A 17,492-nucleotide genomic window follows, 5' to 3' on the forward strand; every position below is an offset into this window, starting at 1 on the left:
GTCGGTTACGACACTATGGGAACGAGATACCCACTAAACCGTGCCGAAACCCCGCCTGCCCCAGTGTGCAATAAAGTGGCACGACTAAGAGGAGAGCGCACGAGTGCCAGGTGCCGAAGGAAGGTCAAGACTGTAAAACCGAATGAATGTGTGCGGAGTGGCCCAGCTAGCCGCTAACAAACATCCTGCAAAGAGGCCCCCGGAAAGGAGGGCTCGAGAGGCCGCCATGCCTCTGGTAGAATGAGCCCTCACAGCCACAGGTGAAGGCAAACCGCGCACCTGATAGGCCAGGGAAATAGTCTGAACAATCCAGTTGCTAATAGTATGTTTGGATGCAGGGAGCCCAGCCCTGGGGGACCCAAAACACACTAGCAGCTGGTCAGCCTTCCTCCAACGGGAGGACCTCAGAGTGTAACACTCAGTGCTCTGACAGGGCAGAGCACTGAGGAGGGTCTCGACTGCTCCGGCTGTTAGACCCGCCTCTAGGTACTGTGCCCCCTCAGGGGCCAGACCCACAGTCGCCATATGGCGGGGCAAGGGTGAAGAACCCGGCCCTGCGCCTGGGACAGCAGGTCTCTCCTCAGAGGGACCCGCCACGGCGGGCCGTCCAGGAGCGATCATGATGTCCGAGAACCACACCCGGGTTGGCCAGAACGGGGCTGCGAGCAGTAGGCCGACATTGTCCTGGCGGACCCGCTCCAGAACCCCCGGGAGCAGAGCGACTGGGGGAAAAGTGTACAGACGTAGCCTCGGCCACGAATGTACCATGGCGTCCAGACCCAACGGGGCTGGAGGAACGAGAGAAAACCATAGCGGGCAGTGCGTAGTCTCTTGAGACGCAAACAGATCCACGTCTATGGGGCCGAACTCTTCGCACAAGAGCTCCACCACTTCGGGGTGAAGTCTCCATTCCCCGGGCCTCAGCCCCTGCCTCGACAGCAGGTCCGCTCCCTGATTCTGCGTCCCCGGGAGATACATCGCCCTGAGCGATAGTAACCTCTGCTGGGACCACAGGAGAATCTGACGCGCCAGTCTGTACAGAGGGCGCGAGCGCAGACCGCCCTGGTGATTCAGATAGGCCACCACCGCTGTGTTGTCGGAACGAACCAGGACGTGGTGGCCTTGGAGATTGGGCAGGAAACTCCTTAGAACCTGGAACACCGCCAACATCTTGAGACAGTTGATATGATATGTAAATTAAAAAGAAAGACTCCCCTACCCCGGTCTTCCCTGAGCTCCGTCGGGACTGGATGACGGTCCTCAGATCGCGTCTCTCAGAAGGCTGAGGGTGAGAGCGCCGTCTCGCTGCCCCAGCTCCTCGGGGGGGCCCCCGAGAAGCGACACTTTGCTTCCTCTCCTCCCCGTAGGAGCTCGTAGAGGGAAGGGACCTACGCCTGGCAGCCTCAGCTGCCTTGGGTCAAGATCTTCCTCAGAGGGACCCCCCCTCTGAACCATCTCCTGTAGCAGGTCGGCTTGGTAGGCTTGAAACACCGCCATGGTGTGCAAGCTCGCACCTGCCTGGCCCGCTGCCATGTACGCCTTCCCCACGAGCGTAGATGTGGTGCGACATGGCTTGGAGGGTAACGCCAGCTTCTCCAGGGAGGACGCAAGTCGAGGGGAGAGATAGCTCGCAAGCGCATCCTCCACCCGAGGCATCCTCCCATAACCACGGTCCCTAACCCCCATCACATTACTGTAGTTCAGTGATCGGGGTGTGGAAAGCCGTGTAGAGAAGGGTCTGCCCCATGATTTACTCAGTTCATCATGTAAATCAGGAAAGAATAGCAGAGACCTGCGTGAAGGTGGCGTGTGGTGCTTAAGAAACCTTTCATCAAGCTTACCACTAGCCTGTGGTATCTGCTCCTCCTGTGGCCAGTTGATGTTGAGCTTAGCCACGGCTATAGTCACCACCTCCAGCAGCTCGTCATAGTCGGGCGCCGCCTGATGACGCTGAGCAAGTCCGCCTCCTCGGAGTCGGATTGCTGCAGGACATCCGTGATGTCCCAGATAACGTTGTGAACCCCATGAGTGAAGCTGCCGGGCCGCCTCAGCGGCCGCAGGGCCCACACTGCGGGGAGAACACATCCAGCCATCCTCGGAAAAGAGAGCCATGCTGTACCTCAGTACCCGCATGGAAAGGGCTTCGCAACGGGCGCAGGCAGCCCCCTCGAGAGCTGCCCGGGCGTGCTCCATCCCCAAATATGAGACACACATCTCATGAGAATCTCCATCCGTGATGTACCGAGGGCAAGGAAAAACACACCTTCAGGTAAGACACACTGCTTGTAGGACTGGAGCTTTCTTCAAACAACATACAGAGCGCCTGCTGAATAGAAAAAAGCTAATGATGAGTGTGTACAGGTGTGCTTTATACTCCTCTGGTTATTCCGTCACACCTTACCGTTCTAGCAACAAACCAATAGGATTGGAGTGATTTCATTCACGTTCAGACCTGCTACGCCTAGAGGCGTTCCCATAGTGTCGTAACCGATGCAGTTCGAGTTCCCTCGAAGGGGAACTCCTCCTGCTTTGGCTAGTCGACAAAAGACAGGCACCGTCGTTTTAGTTTTAGGCTCAATCCTCTTCTAGCTCAGGTTTGTTTCTTTTTCTAATTTCTTTAAGATTATTTTGCGCCTCATCTGAAGTCAGCACACAATTTAATTATTTTCTCAACAAGCCTTTGAATGCCTCCATACTAAACTGAAGAGTGGTTTGTTACTTTGTTTTTGTACTACGTAGTCTCTCAAGTTGTGGCATGCTATTTTTTCTTTCAGGAATAGAAGCCTCCCTGAAAAGGTCAATGTAGTGAGAGATATTTTATTCGACAAAGCCAACTTGTCATCCAGGATAACTGCAGCTGTAATGACCCTGAGCCAGTGTAGTTCAGCCAGCTTTGAAAGTGGCTAACATTCTGGAAAGACGAGTGCACTTTGTGCTAACGCGAAAAAGATTAGAACAGAGGAAACACAAATTGTGGCCACAAGGTCTTTGCCCCGATCTCAGCCCTAAAACAAGACTGCTCTACAGGAGTCACCGGGGACCGTAACTGTATCACCCGCTGCACAGCCGCCTGAACCCTGCACACCACACCAGAAACCAGCAGGAGCATCTCGTCACTGCCAGCGATTCACAACAGCCGCCTGAACCACTTTTTTGCTGTGATAAGAGTTGATGAATAAAAGAGATCAATTCCCATTTAGAGAAGTTAAGTGCCCTAGCGTTACGTTAGTGTTTTACCGTTGTGTTTCACCATTAGATCACATACTTCACTTCACTATTGCCAATATGATCAGCTTTATATCATTACAATATCTGCCACTCATCTTTTTCATTTGTTTTCTTTCATAATCCTTAATTTAATCATTTATTAGGTATTTAGCTATAAATGAATACCCTAGTTTAATCAGTAAGAAGCTGTCTGTGTTTTCTTTGAAGGAAAAGACAAAGTCAATCTATCGAAAGAATTAAATTCTTTCTGAAGAGACTGATCAAATGAATAATGGAGTTTTAATAAATTTGGTTTAATCTTGCTATAAATAAGGTGGTGCTCCCAGTGATGAGGGTTTATTAAAGTAGTGTTTCTCCTACAACACATTTTCAGACAGATGTTGTTTCTCCCCTTGTTCCTTTAGCTGTATCCTTTTGTTTCTGTCTGTTCTCCTTTAAATAGTCCATGTCCTTTTCTCCCACTGTGCTCTATTTTCTTCTTATCGCTCCCGCTCTCTCAATCTGATTCAATACACTGCTTTATTGGCACAAGTGTCACATTAGCAGTACTCCCAAACTGGCCTGCAATCATATTCCATTCATTTTGTCACACACTTTTTATATGCCTTCTTTTCTTAATGGCAGTGTATCTACCACTCGTCCCTTGCTCCCTCCCTTTACAATTTGACATTCTACCAGACGTCTATCATCTTGTAACACATGCTCCACCATGCTCCTGGTTTCGCTTTGGGCAAATACATCTCAAGGTGAGCTGTGTGTGTGTGTGTGTGTGTTTTTATGTCTTCTACACTTTTACTATCTGTTGGGATGTAAGTGCGCCCACAAGAATACTCAAAGAAGTGGCAAGGGTGTGTGTGTGTGTGTGTGTGTGTGTGTGTGTGTGTGTGTGTGTGTGTGTGTGTGTGGCCCACAGCTAACTGTCACACTGTTGATGAGTGTCAGGATGGATATCAGCGATCTTGAGCCCCTGGTAAGTCTGTCATTATAGTTGTAACAGCCATTCCTTTGTCTTTTTTTAGTTTGTTGTTTTTCTTGTAATTTTCTTGCATTTCTTTATAAGTTTACAAAGTTTTACTGAAGTGCAGAACCTATATTTATAACTCAATACAACATTTTATGCTTATACTGTGCCTTTCCAACAGTCACATGTTAAACAAAGTAATCTATATCATTGAAAATAGAAAACTAAACAGAAAATGTGTACATGTATTTCAATACAGCCACATTTGGTTTCAGTTCATGCCAGTGCGGTACGAAAGATCAACTTGCAGAGAACGGGAAGTGCTAGATGTAGGTAATCAATCACAGTGAAAACTTTACAGTCTTAAGTTTGACATTATCTTTTTTTCTCACTAGTTAATGTGGCTAGTGGTTTTAAAAAGGTACTAGCCATGCAGCATTTTTACTAGCCACATTTCTGTTGGAAATTGGAAAATTACGTTTTAATTATGTTTATCTTCATGAAGGTCTGGTCACTCTGAGTAACAGAATACCTCCACCTGAAACGAGTTTACAGGTCTTTATTTTCCAGATTATTCCCATACAAACGCATCTCCTGCTTTTATACATGGCATGATTACTTTTATTAAAAAACAGAATTAACTCTGGAAAGGTAGTTGTGATGACGATATGATGTGAAATAAGGGCAGCCCTGCTAGTAGTAACACCATGTCCCTTAATCATAAAGATATCTGTAATTTTACAGCATTTAAGGGCACTTTCCTCCTGCCTTTTCTCTGTCTCAGCTCTGCCTTTCCTCTTTCTCTTGTTCTCCTGTGCATTTTTTCTCCAAACTGGCTGGCCACACACATTCACGAACTGACTGAACGCTATGTTGATGTGTGTGTGCATGCGACCAGTCCCATGTGATGAGAGGGATCATACCATCAGGTTAAAAGCAGGTGGGAGGCTGGCAGTCTACGGGTCTAACGGACTGTGGCTGTCCTGTGACAGATTCAATTTTTATATTGTCGTTTGACAAAAGTCTAGATGTCATATTTGGCGTTCACACCCTGGCGCGGCGGCACTGCAGGAAAGTGTGAGACGCGCCTGTGGTCTGGATTCTCCTGCTATTCCCGGCTAAAACAGCTCTCCGGTGGCCAGTCAGTGAGTTTAATCTCCACAGCGTCTTCTTGGTTACAGTGTTGTCGATCAAGTTTGGCTTCACAAATGGACCAATGTGCAAACACTATGTTCACACATGGGAGTTGTCGTGCCATAGTGTCAAATTGCAATTTGTTTGTTATTTCAGATGCCTTTTGAAAAGACTAAAACACACGAAAGCAGCTAGTAGAAGTGGCTGTGTTACCCGCCACGGCTGAAATCCACCCGCATTTGGCGGGTTGATGTGTGTTAATGTCAAGTAGTGATGGTAAAAATGACTCTTTTGACAGACTTGAATCTTCAAATCTCCTTCATTAAAATGAACTATGATGTTTACGATGTAAAACCAGCACAGTTTTCAAACAGGGAAGGCTGCCTGGCTTGTTTTAATTGAAAAAGTATAATGAATAAATTCACTTCTTGATCATTCTCTATCATCTTTCTATAAAGCCCAATGGGGCGACAAACAAATTCAAACCATGTAAAAACCACAGAAATATGTTGTCAATATGCATTAATCCAGCTAAATCTGTCCATTTTCAGTCTTTCCTGACTATACAACCAGACCAGCCATATATATGTATCTGTAATTATAATTACTATCATGATATCTCTTAATTGCTCATTCATACAGTAGTCTAACGTCCATATCCATGAGTAACATCTATATGTTAACATCAGATTTGCGGGGAATATTTTGAAGTAATAAACTTGACATACTCTATGAATAAAACACACTCTTATTAAAATTCAACCAATTAAATAATAATCTGGATAAAGCCACCAAGTTCTTAAAAGAATTCCAGCACAGACAGAGGACGAACGAAACGTTCTTTGAACAACCAACACTAATGTCAATACAGTTATGCTATCTTCACATGGTAACGCAGTGGAATGCAGGATTGCAGGTGTTAAGAAAACCCGTCTTTGTCGGTTTATACAAATGACAGTGTAAAACTTGAGCATCAGCTCTCAAACAGCACTCTACTGTCATTACCTTGCCATTCAGATAACTAAGACCACTTAAGCCAAGTTGTAAAGAGGAAAAATGGCCCTACTGCTGTTAGAGCTAATGTTAAACCCAAAATCAAGGTTAGCCCTTAAATCAAGGTCGGCACCATTATAGCCTCATGTTGAGCCAAGAAAACATTGTAACATGGGGTTAAACATCACCTGCTCAGTTACAGTTGCATATATTCACACACACTCACAATTTTCTGTAACTCCACTGCGCTGATCCCCTTGAACAGTGACTGACCATGGACATTACTGTCAGCAACATCATCGAATCAAACATAGCTAAGCAGAACCAAGAGCACAACCTTCATCCCTCTCTCACTCTCTCTCTCTCCCTTTCTAGATCTCTCTGAGAATGTTTATTTCTTCTCACTTAATTTGTCATTGTGTGTCCTGTCACACTCAGTCAATTTCTTGTTGTCCCCCTTCCTCTATCTCTATGTTTATCAAATTACGTCTCTCTCTCGACCTTTCTCACTCTTTGTCTCAAGTGAATTTAATTTTGTTGAGTTCCATTTAGTTCAATTCAATTTAAAGAGCTGTATTGGTATTGTTAGATGCAGTATGTAATGAAATATAAAATATATAATAAATGGATTGTTCTAAATAATAAGTATTTAGAGGAACATCTACATCTCTCCCTCTCACCTTCAATCACTGTGACTGTCACCATCTTTACCTCTCTATCAGTGTCAGCTTTGGCATAATATGAAAAATAACGAAGCAAAACGATCAACTGATTGACTCATAATTCATTTATTACCTTATTGTAATGCACAGTTGCACACACACTCACATGTATACACAAGGACAGACAACATACAGTTGTGTTTACTACTGAATCGTCACGTCAGTGACTTTCACACTTCATTATGTGAGGGTATATATATATATATATATATTATATGTGTGTGTGTGTGTGTGTGTGTGTGTGTATGTGTCTGTGTGTGTGTGTGTGTGTGTGTGTGTGTGTCTGTGTGTGTCTGTGTGTGTGTGTGTGTGTGTGTGTGTGTGTGTGTGTGTTTCTCTAAGAGATGGAGAGAAAGAGAGAGAAAGAGAAAGAGTGGCTGACACATTGTATTTAAAGTTGGTGTATCCATTGTAAGGCCATACCTTCATACACTGCCTTGAATCCGGCTGAGCCGATTGTATCGTCTGACTGCAGGTGTAGCCACATCTGATTAGACAAGCTGACGATGAGGTCAGGGACACTGGAGCCAGTAAGTCTACACACAGAGATGTACAAACAAATATACATCAACACAATCTGTTAATAAGCATTAATGGTTTATAACTTTCTACTTTTGACTTTAATCATGTACAAACCCAATACAACATATTAATACTTAGATGGCTTAATCTATGATTGGTATACAGCATTGTTTAACACTGTAAAAAACTTACAATTTACATTTACATAAAATTTACATTCCTATTATACCCCGTGTAGTTTAGCGTACACTGTCCTAACTTAAAGGTGGACCATGTGTACTCCAACGATTCCATCAAAATGTCAAGTTGATAAAGCAATCCAATATGTGTATGTGTACCTGCATAATAGCATCCATGTGTCTCCAATTGTTCCTCTGATTGCCACCATTAGCCTGTTCCATAGTGTTGCATGTCAGTATTACAACGCGTTAGGCCAGAATATACAGTAAGTGGTGCTTACACATAGAGTACCCTCCGAGTGTCTCCTATCTTTCCTCCATCTCCCACAGTTAGTGTGTCATATCCTCTTTCCAGGTCAAACTCTTCAAATGACAGCTTTATCACCTAGAAAAATGAAACATAATAAAAGCAAACATTGAAACACTTAAAAACACAAACATGTGGTAAAGTGAGAATACAGGCAAAAAGAAAAGATAGAAAACCATGAGAGATTTATTATTAATTCTTGCAGGGATGATCTCAAACGAATTCCAGCAATAGAAACAAATTATTATATCGCTGGGGAAATGCCAACGTCTAGTACTAAAATTGTTGCTTTTACAAATAACTTCTGCTTGAGAAATGGAAGTGCTATATGATGTTAGTTTTCCATGTTAATAACAATAAATTAATAACATCACAGTCCTTATAGGCAAGTTATGCCACTCGGCAGCCATCTTGGCAACACCTCCAGGCAGCTATCTCGGACTAACAAGACTAGGCTCCTATCTGAATGAATTGGGAGAGAGCCATAACTGCACTTATACTGGTCATAAAAACTACGTTAATAGAATCAGCACTAAAATATATTAAAAATCACTGAAAAAGTTTGACGACTATGCCCAAAAATAAGGTTTAAAAAGCGCTTTTCCCGACTGGTTACACTTCTACTACGCATGCGTCACTACTACCACGCATGCACAGTAGAAGTAAAACAGACCCTTACGTCAGTGGAATCACACGATTGGCTGAAATATGTTTCCCGCTTTGGCTGTTAAAAGCAGACGACTGGCTTTCATGTTTGCCGTTAGAGGCTTTCCCCATAGAGTTGTTTTGAGGATGTGATTGAGTGGCGTGTCTTCTCTATAAAACGTCTCTGATAACATCCATTATAAAGTAGCATTTAGATAGATAGATAGATAGATAGATAGATAGATAGATAGATAGATAGATAGATAGATAGATTTTTTTTTGTCCTGCTTTCATTAAGTCTGACTTCACAAAGTCTCATTTAATTATAGCACAGAGGAAATCAGTTTAGAGCAGAAAATAGGAAGAAGGCTTCTACCTTCATGAGTGTCCTAACATACTCTCTGTAGCAATATTCTACAGTACTTCAATAGGTTGTTTAATGTGCATTTACAAGCAGTCTTAGAAAACAACATAAAAAAAATATATTAAAAAGAATTGAAACTGATAGTATCATCAAACTCAGGCTTTCCAGGGGACACCTGATATGCCAGAATGTGAAATGAATCAAACAAAGGGGAAATCACAAATCCTGTTATGCTCTTTCTTCAACGTAAAACGAAAATGATTAGTTGAAAGAGGGTTGGAGCTATGTCCTCTTTATAGCAGGAGGCAACAAATATGAGAGTAAATATGCTATTCTAAAACATGCCACTACTAATGATAAAACCAACATGAGAGAGAGACAACCAGTGTTCTTGGCCGTGACCATCATTGTACTCAATTAAAGCTGCTATGGCAAAGGTATAACTATAATTTTGTGACATATTAGCATTTCAAAAGAATCCATCTTTAATGAAAGTGAGCAGACAGAAAGAACACAACTTCGGTACTGAAAGCGACTTTGCTTTCATTTGGTAGCATCCTCCTTTACACTCATAGTTACTCAATTTTTATGGTCTCAATCAGTGAGTTTCTCGTGTATTAGAGAACCAAGATCAACCATGAACATGTGATATTGTGGATGAGAATCCGTTACATGGCAAATTACAAGAAGAAAAAGCTTACTGCAGGTGGTACGGATGTAAAAACCATTTCAACACGCCAGAATCAGCTATGCAAAAGTAAGCCATTGGCTGTGCAAATGTAAAAGAATATGGAAACATGTGATGGGTTAACAGGGATCATTGGAATGATAAAGAATACATGTATAATGAACAAATCTGTATTCATGCACGATTGAATACATAAATGCACACACACACAATCTCTAAAAAAGTGCAAACTGACATGTAAACAGGCTAATATTTATAAAAAAGTTTATTTTAACATCAGCAACTTACATTCAAGAAGCAGCTCAAAGAAAATGAGACTCATACTTGAAGAACACATTTTACTATCTTATTATACACTGCCTCTGGCAATGTTTAGTCTTTCAAAAATGGCTACATATAATGGTAAAGAGATGCAAAACATCATTGTGAGGTGGATAACACACAGTCACAGAGAGCATTAATAAACCATTGTACTTTATTTGTTGATGTGTTTTAGTATCTTATTTTCCACTGAATCTGACTATTCTCAAGAACCCATGTTTTTTGTAGTGGACCAGCCAGTGTGTTGTTTTTGATTATTCTATATCAAAAGGTAGATTCAAATTCTCTTTGTTTCTCCCTGAGAGAAAGGGGGGGGGGGGGGGTGAAATATCAACCCTCAACAGACAGCTGCAGTACCCCAAAGGAGGGGGTGAAAGGTTTGCTCCACTCCACAGTGCTGCTTGGGTAGTTTCAGCTATAAAACCTACCACCTCTGGTGAAGTTGAGATAACACTCTATGCATGACTATTAAAATGACAATATTAACCTTGTCCAGAGAATAACCTCAACCTGAACCAGGCTGTGAGGACCTCAGTGACCATAAAGGTGTCACCCCGACACTTCCCAGAGACTAACTTCATCCTGAACCAGCCTATCAGAACCCTGTTGAATAAAGGTCAAGAGACGCTAAACTGCCCCCACACAGGGTAACCATGGAAACGAAGTTCCTCTTTCAGATTACCTCAGACATCAAAGACCCCCTTCCTCAGTCTTGACTCTCTATCCCACCAAAGACCCATTAATTTGGACCCTTTACATGCCCTCTTCCTTCTCATGCAGACATGCGAAACTGATAAGAAAGACAGACACCAGAGAAACACTACCTCGAATATAATATAAACTTGCCTATTACCTTGTTTTAATTAAAGAATCTTTAAGTTACTTAGTAGGTCTCCACTTCCATTTGAGTAGTTATATAATCATGTGTTTGCTGTTGTTGAAAAGAAGAATCCATAAATAAGTAATAATAATTTTGCAGTGCTCTTTAATTTACAGCAATGATCACTGACATTCCTTTAATTTATGTTTTAACTAATGTTTTATCCCAACACTTTCTGACACTTCCTTTAGAATTGATATGATACAGAAATGTTATCCTGTGCTACTTAATTAATTTCCCCAGCTACTGAGCAAATGTTTGTTTTAAAGAAATAATCAAAGCTATGTCTCCTCTCATAGGACCAGAGCCCCTCCCCGCACCTCAAGAGGACAAAAAAAGTATTACATGTAATGCGTCTCCCGCGGTTTAATGTATCACTCTGTATTTTAGTGTGTATAATCTGATGCCATGTTCGTGTAACTTGCTTATATTCTCTAAGTAAGAATGTTTAACCAATATTATCCAGGAAGTGTTGAGTCAAGTTTCTTTAATCCTGAAATCCAGAAAATGTGTTTAACTGGTAACCATTCTAATCGTTACGACGATTAATTAATAGCTTTCCTTGCTTTTATCAAATGCTTAAAACTAAGAATGGTATAACTGTTTATGACATTTAAGGTTTCATTGTGGGAAAGTATTTGATTAAGATATGCGCAAATAAACACAGAGTCTCAGAGGAGACCGGAAGCCCTCCCTCAGGGGAGACACAAGGCCGCGGGGGAAACAAAGCCCTCCCCCTTGGGGGATACGCCCCAAACAACAAAAGCACAGAGCCAAGCATGCTCGCTCTCTCTTGTCTCTTGTTCTTTCAGTTCCTCTTCTCTTGACACACGCTCAGCGTGCTCCCGTCTCCCAGCAACGTCCTAAGAAGTCCGGCCCGAAGAGCGCCACGACTTTCAAGTTTTCTTTGTCTCACAGTAACTTATTCAGCCTACATCGGTGAGGTCTGGAGAACCTTCGTGGAAGTTATTCTTTTCTTTTGTTTGTTTGTAAAGTTATCAGACCGTTTTAAGTCACGCAAGTTTCTTTTTAAGCTTTTTTTCCGTCTAACCTCACTCCTCCCCACGACAACGAAGCCCGGGAGGCCATGGGTTAGTTACGCCAGCAGTAACAGAGGACATCAAAAAATCAAATCCTTCTCCACAATAACTCAGACCAACAAAATTCACATTGAACTACACCATTCCCCTTGTCTGCACTTTGTTTTGTTTAGCCATTGTTTATTTCTTTGATGTATATTTAACCTCATCTATTCACGTAGTTAGTTCTAATAAATTTCACCCAAATCACAGGAACTGTGGGTATTGTTTAACTCCAGGACACTGTAACAGAGGATTTACGCCTTTGATATGAGATTGACTGATTGATTTATAAAAAATGATTAAGCAATTACTACTAACTAACTGATCACTAGGAATAATTGTATAATTATAAAACCATACCCAGGGAGTCCATAGGCCCTGGGCGAACTGAATTTCTGGTGGTGCCCTGAGGATTTATGAATGAATATTTCTGAATATTAATATTCATAATTTTTGTTAAAGGTAACATAGGTACACTACATTTTATATCACTGTTAAGATCTTCAGATGTTTCATAACCATTTTTAAGGACACAATATTTTATCTATCAGTAGTATAACAGTAGTACTGATCACGTCAACTACCCAGGTTTTATGGGGATACAGAAACCATTTCTTGGCTGTGATACATCAGTAAAACTTTAACAGGCATAAAAGCATTTAAAGTCAAGGTGAAATTAAATACTCGTTTTCAGCTACAACATACACATCTCATTTGTAAATTGCATATCCTGTGCTTTCTTTTCCTACAAAAAGTACCCAAATGGGAGAAATATATATTTTATATTTTGGGATTTCAATTTCTTCTGTGTTGATTTATGCATATAGCCAAATATTTGTTTTTAACTTATTTGCATAGAGCAGTAATTATCAGTTTTGCATAGGCTGACTATGACTAACAGCCGCATAACAGCTGTGAAAAACACATAAAGAACCACAACCCACTACAGCTTTCCAGCCAATATCTCATTCTTACCTACATGTCTTGTGTTGTACCTTGGCTACCAAATATCTACAGGGCTAAAGGTGCACTGCTAATGTCAGTTGCTTGCTAATTGGCTAGTCAGCTGTAGCACACTAAACAGCTACCTCCAAATGTCAACTTTAGTCAGTTTCATTTGTCCTCAAATACTTTTTTCTTCCTTTTAAAAAAATTTGTTGGGCTTTCATTCCAGGCACAAGTTAAATTAAAGTTATTAAGATTGCACAGCAGCAGCTTGTGAGTGTGTCAATGTGTGTGTGTGTGTGTGTGTGTGTGTGTGTGTGTTTGTATAGGTGGTTTGCTGAGGTATATCTCTCTTACCAACTGAAGCAGAATGATGTTTAGGCACGCCTGTTTCACTGAATGTGAGAGCACAGTTTGGCTGTGTTTCAGTGCCTACATGTTTCTGTCTTTATTTATATGTTTGTGTGTATGTGTGGTGTCTAGACAGTCAAGGCAGATTGCATAGAAGCAGCATACTTAAAAGAAAGAACTGAACTGAGCAAGAAGCTCAGTGCTGTTCAATAGATCCAAGTGGACCCATTTAGAAACACATTAAGAGCAGCCTGCAACCCAAAACCATACTAGATTAGCTTCTTTATTTTCTAAAGCAAGGATAGAAAGGAAGTAAGGAAGCAAACACGACAGAAAGAAAAAGGACAGGAAGTATAATCTAGGCCAGGGGTATTCAATTAGATTTCAAAGAGGTCTAGTTAGAGAAAATTTCCTGAAGCAAAGGTCCGGAACATCAAAACGACAAACTTGCGTTATCATTCAGTACTATAACCTATAGTTGTATCAACACATGTTTTTAGTCAACAATGGACTGTCATATCAAATAATATTTCAGTCAGTTTTCACATCAAACTGGAGGGATAATAAATAATAACTATTCAAATAATAAATTCTAAATTTAAGTAAACTAAAGTGCCTAATTTTTAGAAAAAATGTAATAAAAAGTGTAGCTTGAAGTGATGAAGTGTAGTCTTAACCAATTTTATAATAAACACTCAACACATCATAACAAATGAACAGCTGTAATGCCTCCTCTTCTCTTTCATTTCCTCTTACAGAGCTACCACTCCTACTTTCCCTTGTTCAGTGAGAAACGTGAGCTCCAGCTAGCATATTGGAGATCTATGAGATATTCTGGTTTTGAACTGCCCGTGGGAGGAATGTACATGTAAAAATCTGTACATTCTTGATTAAAAGTCATGTGAAATCTCTTTTATCTTTCGTCTCCTCAATTCGGGTGTGTTTCCAAAACGTCTCTGGTGAATCTCGCGGACTCGACTCGCAAGCATCGGTATGCACAGATTTGATTGGCTGAGCAGCGTCACATGAGACGATTGGAGCACATGCGAATGGTCTGTGAGTTTCCTGGTCCTCTAAACCAGTACAGTAAATGCTAGAAAAGCTGCGCGGGTTAAAATAGAAACGCTCCGTCACGAGGTAGTAAGTCTCAATAATAAATGGGCTGTAGGTCGGCGGTCCAGAGAGGACGGCGGCTGGATCCGGATCCGGACCGCGGTCCGCCTATTAGTGACCTCTGATCTAGGCCTTTACAAATATTTAACTAAAACAGTGTTGACAGTAAACACAAAATGTGCCTTCAGTTTGATGACTGCAGTTCTGTATATTTTCTTTTGATTCACATTACTGAGTTTTTTCCAAGAGAGTTCCTCATGTTCGAAGTTGGACCAAGATCAGTAAAAGCGTTTCTATCTTAGGGTGGATGCTCTTTCAAGTGATAAGTGAAGCGTTATCACTTTGAGGTCATTAGCAGGCAGCAGAGCAGCTCAATAGGCTATTTAAACATTGTTAAGAGCACTGTGCAAACCAAACCTACAGTGAAATATTGGGTGGACTAGATGGACCTGAATTCCCTTGTTGAGCTGAGGCTGCAGTGGTGCTGGTCACTGTCAAGCAGCAACAGTGGAGAGAAATTTTCCAATCAAAGGAGGTCAAATGCTTCTCTGTATGTTTTTTTTCATTTGGGTCCTCTGGTCAGATGGCAGCCTTCCAACCATACTTACTATACTGTTGGGCAGTCCTAGGTTCCCCTAAAAAATAAGATTTGATTTGGGCACTATTAAAATGTAAATATGTCTAATGAGTTACGTTCTGCCAGCCATTTCAACTAAAGAATAAGATGAGGTGTCCCTCACCAAGGGTAGCACCAGGCACGTGCACACATAGACATCAAAAGCTTAAGCACCTGCCCTTTTTCTTCCTGGTGAGAAAGTGCCCTTTTTACAGGGGTACTTTTGAATATATATTCCTGTTTGCGCACAGCTTCCCTGTCAAACACATATATTTATTGAATAAAAAATCAAAAGATCAGGTCAGGAGATTAGACTTTAAGTTCCGATGCCTATGGAGGGTTTATTGAGTCAGAATTAAAACTCGTCTAAACTAAAAGTCTAAATTAAAAATGCATTTAGGATTGGGCATTTGGTTTTTAGCATTAGGCAATTAGTATTTAGAATTGGCCATTTAGGAATTTAGGAGTGGGCATTTGGGCAGTTAGGTTTGGGCATTCAAGTTTGACAGTTAATTAGCCAAAAGCCAAATATAGTTAACTTGTATCTTACTAACATCCATGACTGCACTAATAGCTAATGTAATAATAATAAAAATAATGTATTTGATCAATACATTAATGTATTCGATCAATACATTAATGTATTCAGGTAATTTAGTATTCTGTTGCTAGGCTGTGTAAAGCTCAAGGATTTCTTGCTTATGAAACAAAAAAATATTTAAACAATTCATTTTGATGTCCCTCTCCTTGGTGCAGTCATTTATTCAAAATAAATACTTGTAACTTGAAACATGCACATTGTTGCATAGTTTCCTTTGCTGTTGCCTATTCATGAGATAAACCTAGTGAATACTAAAGAAGACCATGGTCTCTGTGTGAACTGATGATTTTGGGGTGTGTGTGAGGGAATTCAAATAAATTGGTAAGGAAGTCAGTTGTGTAATATATAGGGCTGTGCACATTAATGCATTATTATTGCGTTAATGCATTAATTAATTAACACGACAGTTATTTTATCTCACGTTAACGCAGTTTTTAAAAAATTATTATTATTTTGAAAGTCCGTTGCTCACTGGCTCTGAATACACAAACAGTCAAACCATGGGTCACAGGAGGGATGTGATGTTGATCAGCCAGCAAATCACCCACCCAAACTAGCAGTGGAGGGAGGCTTCAGCAGGTTCTCTCAGGTGAACAGAAAGGGAGACAGCACTCCGCGAGTAAATGGCAGGCGCTCTATGGATAGTAACCGTGGCAACGGCTTCTGTGCGCTACACAGCTGTAGAATATTTAACCTAAGTTAAAATTATACATAACTTTACCTGATAGGCCTTCATCTAGTTTTGCAGGGATGCTCTGCCATGCGCATTCCCTCCTGTTGATGTCCTGATAACTATTTAGTAAACAGTAATAGATTCTGGAAACTCACAAACAGCGAGGATCAGTCTCTCCTCCAATGATTTATGCTCCGCGTCGCGTACAAAATGTTCAAGACAATTCAACTTCAGTAGCTGGCAGGCGTGTGCGTGAGGCGAACGGGAACGGACCCCTTGTCGCTAATACTTGCGCTCGACCACTTTACCTCACTCTAACAGGGAAAATTGCTACTGATTGAACATAGACTGTTTATGCTGCTCCCTGATAAAAGAAAAATGTTTCTGCTGACTACCGTTCAGAAAAAAAAACAAGAAAACTGGACTCTGATGGTAACTTGCTTTAACAAGCTAGATAAAAGGTAATGCCCTGGCAGTGGCAAATAGCTTTTGGTTTAATATTTGATTTGATTACATTAATGTTTAAGTTGAGATTTACAAGAAATATTTTATTGCTACTGTGTAATGGGAATACTGCTGGTAAAAAGCACCTTATTTGTTTAAAGTGTTTTGCACTTTTGTGTAGCCTATATAGCAGTATATTTAAATTAAAAGTACTAAATATACTACTTTTATTTTATTTTGCGCATAACAATGCGATTAATCGCAAGAAAATCATGTGATTAATGCAAAAATCATGCAAGTAAACGCAAGAAAATCATGTGATTAATCACAATTAAAAATTGTAATCGTTGTCCAGCACTTGTTATATATTAAACATTTTTCTAATAAATAATTATGAGAAGTGCCCTTTTTCACTTGAGCCCCTGCCCTCCAAAATCTCTGTGCACATCTCTGGGTAGCACACATGGGTATAGGATAAATTTCAACATTGGTGGCAGAATGGCCAACCTCCTTATTACTATCACACTCAACAACACTACAACAAACATGCAATTTTTCTCACATCAAACAATGATTTCTAACAGAACTCACTCTGGATTTGATCAACCTCTCAAATGACCCACTGTAAATGTAGCAATTATTGCAAAACAAAATGTTTCTTAACTAAAGTTGAAGCAAAAGCTGTACTAGGAAAATCTAATACAGCTTTCGAAGACATGACAG

The 17,492-nt window shown here is 41.0% G+C and overlaps 1 protein-coding gene across 1 annotated transcript in view; it reads right to left on the minus strand.

The window, feature by feature from the left end:
• The window catches only part of LOC123959318 (CUB and sushi domain-containing protein 1-like), a 364,541-nt gene that overhangs the window by 154,126 nt on the left and 192,923 nt on the right, over positions 1 to 17,492 (minus strand). The window contains exons 12-13 of the mRNA XM_046033278.1: positions 8,021 to 8,124; positions 7,462 to 7,574 (exon numbers count right to left, since the gene is read on the minus strand). Coding sequence (XP_045889234.1) covers positions 7,462 to 7,574; positions 8,021 to 8,124 — 217 coding nt within the window. The remainder of the gene's footprint in view (positions 1 to 7,461; positions 7,575 to 8,020; positions 8,125 to 17,492) is intronic.

Source organism: Micropterus dolomieu, linkage group LG20 (genome assembly GCF_021292245.1).
Source record: "Micropterus dolomieu isolate WLL.071019.BEF.003 ecotype Adirondacks linkage group LG20, ASM2129224v1, whole genome shotgun sequence".
NCBI lineage: Eukaryota > Metazoa > Chordata > Actinopteri > Centrarchiformes > Centrarchidae > Micropterus > Micropterus dolomieu.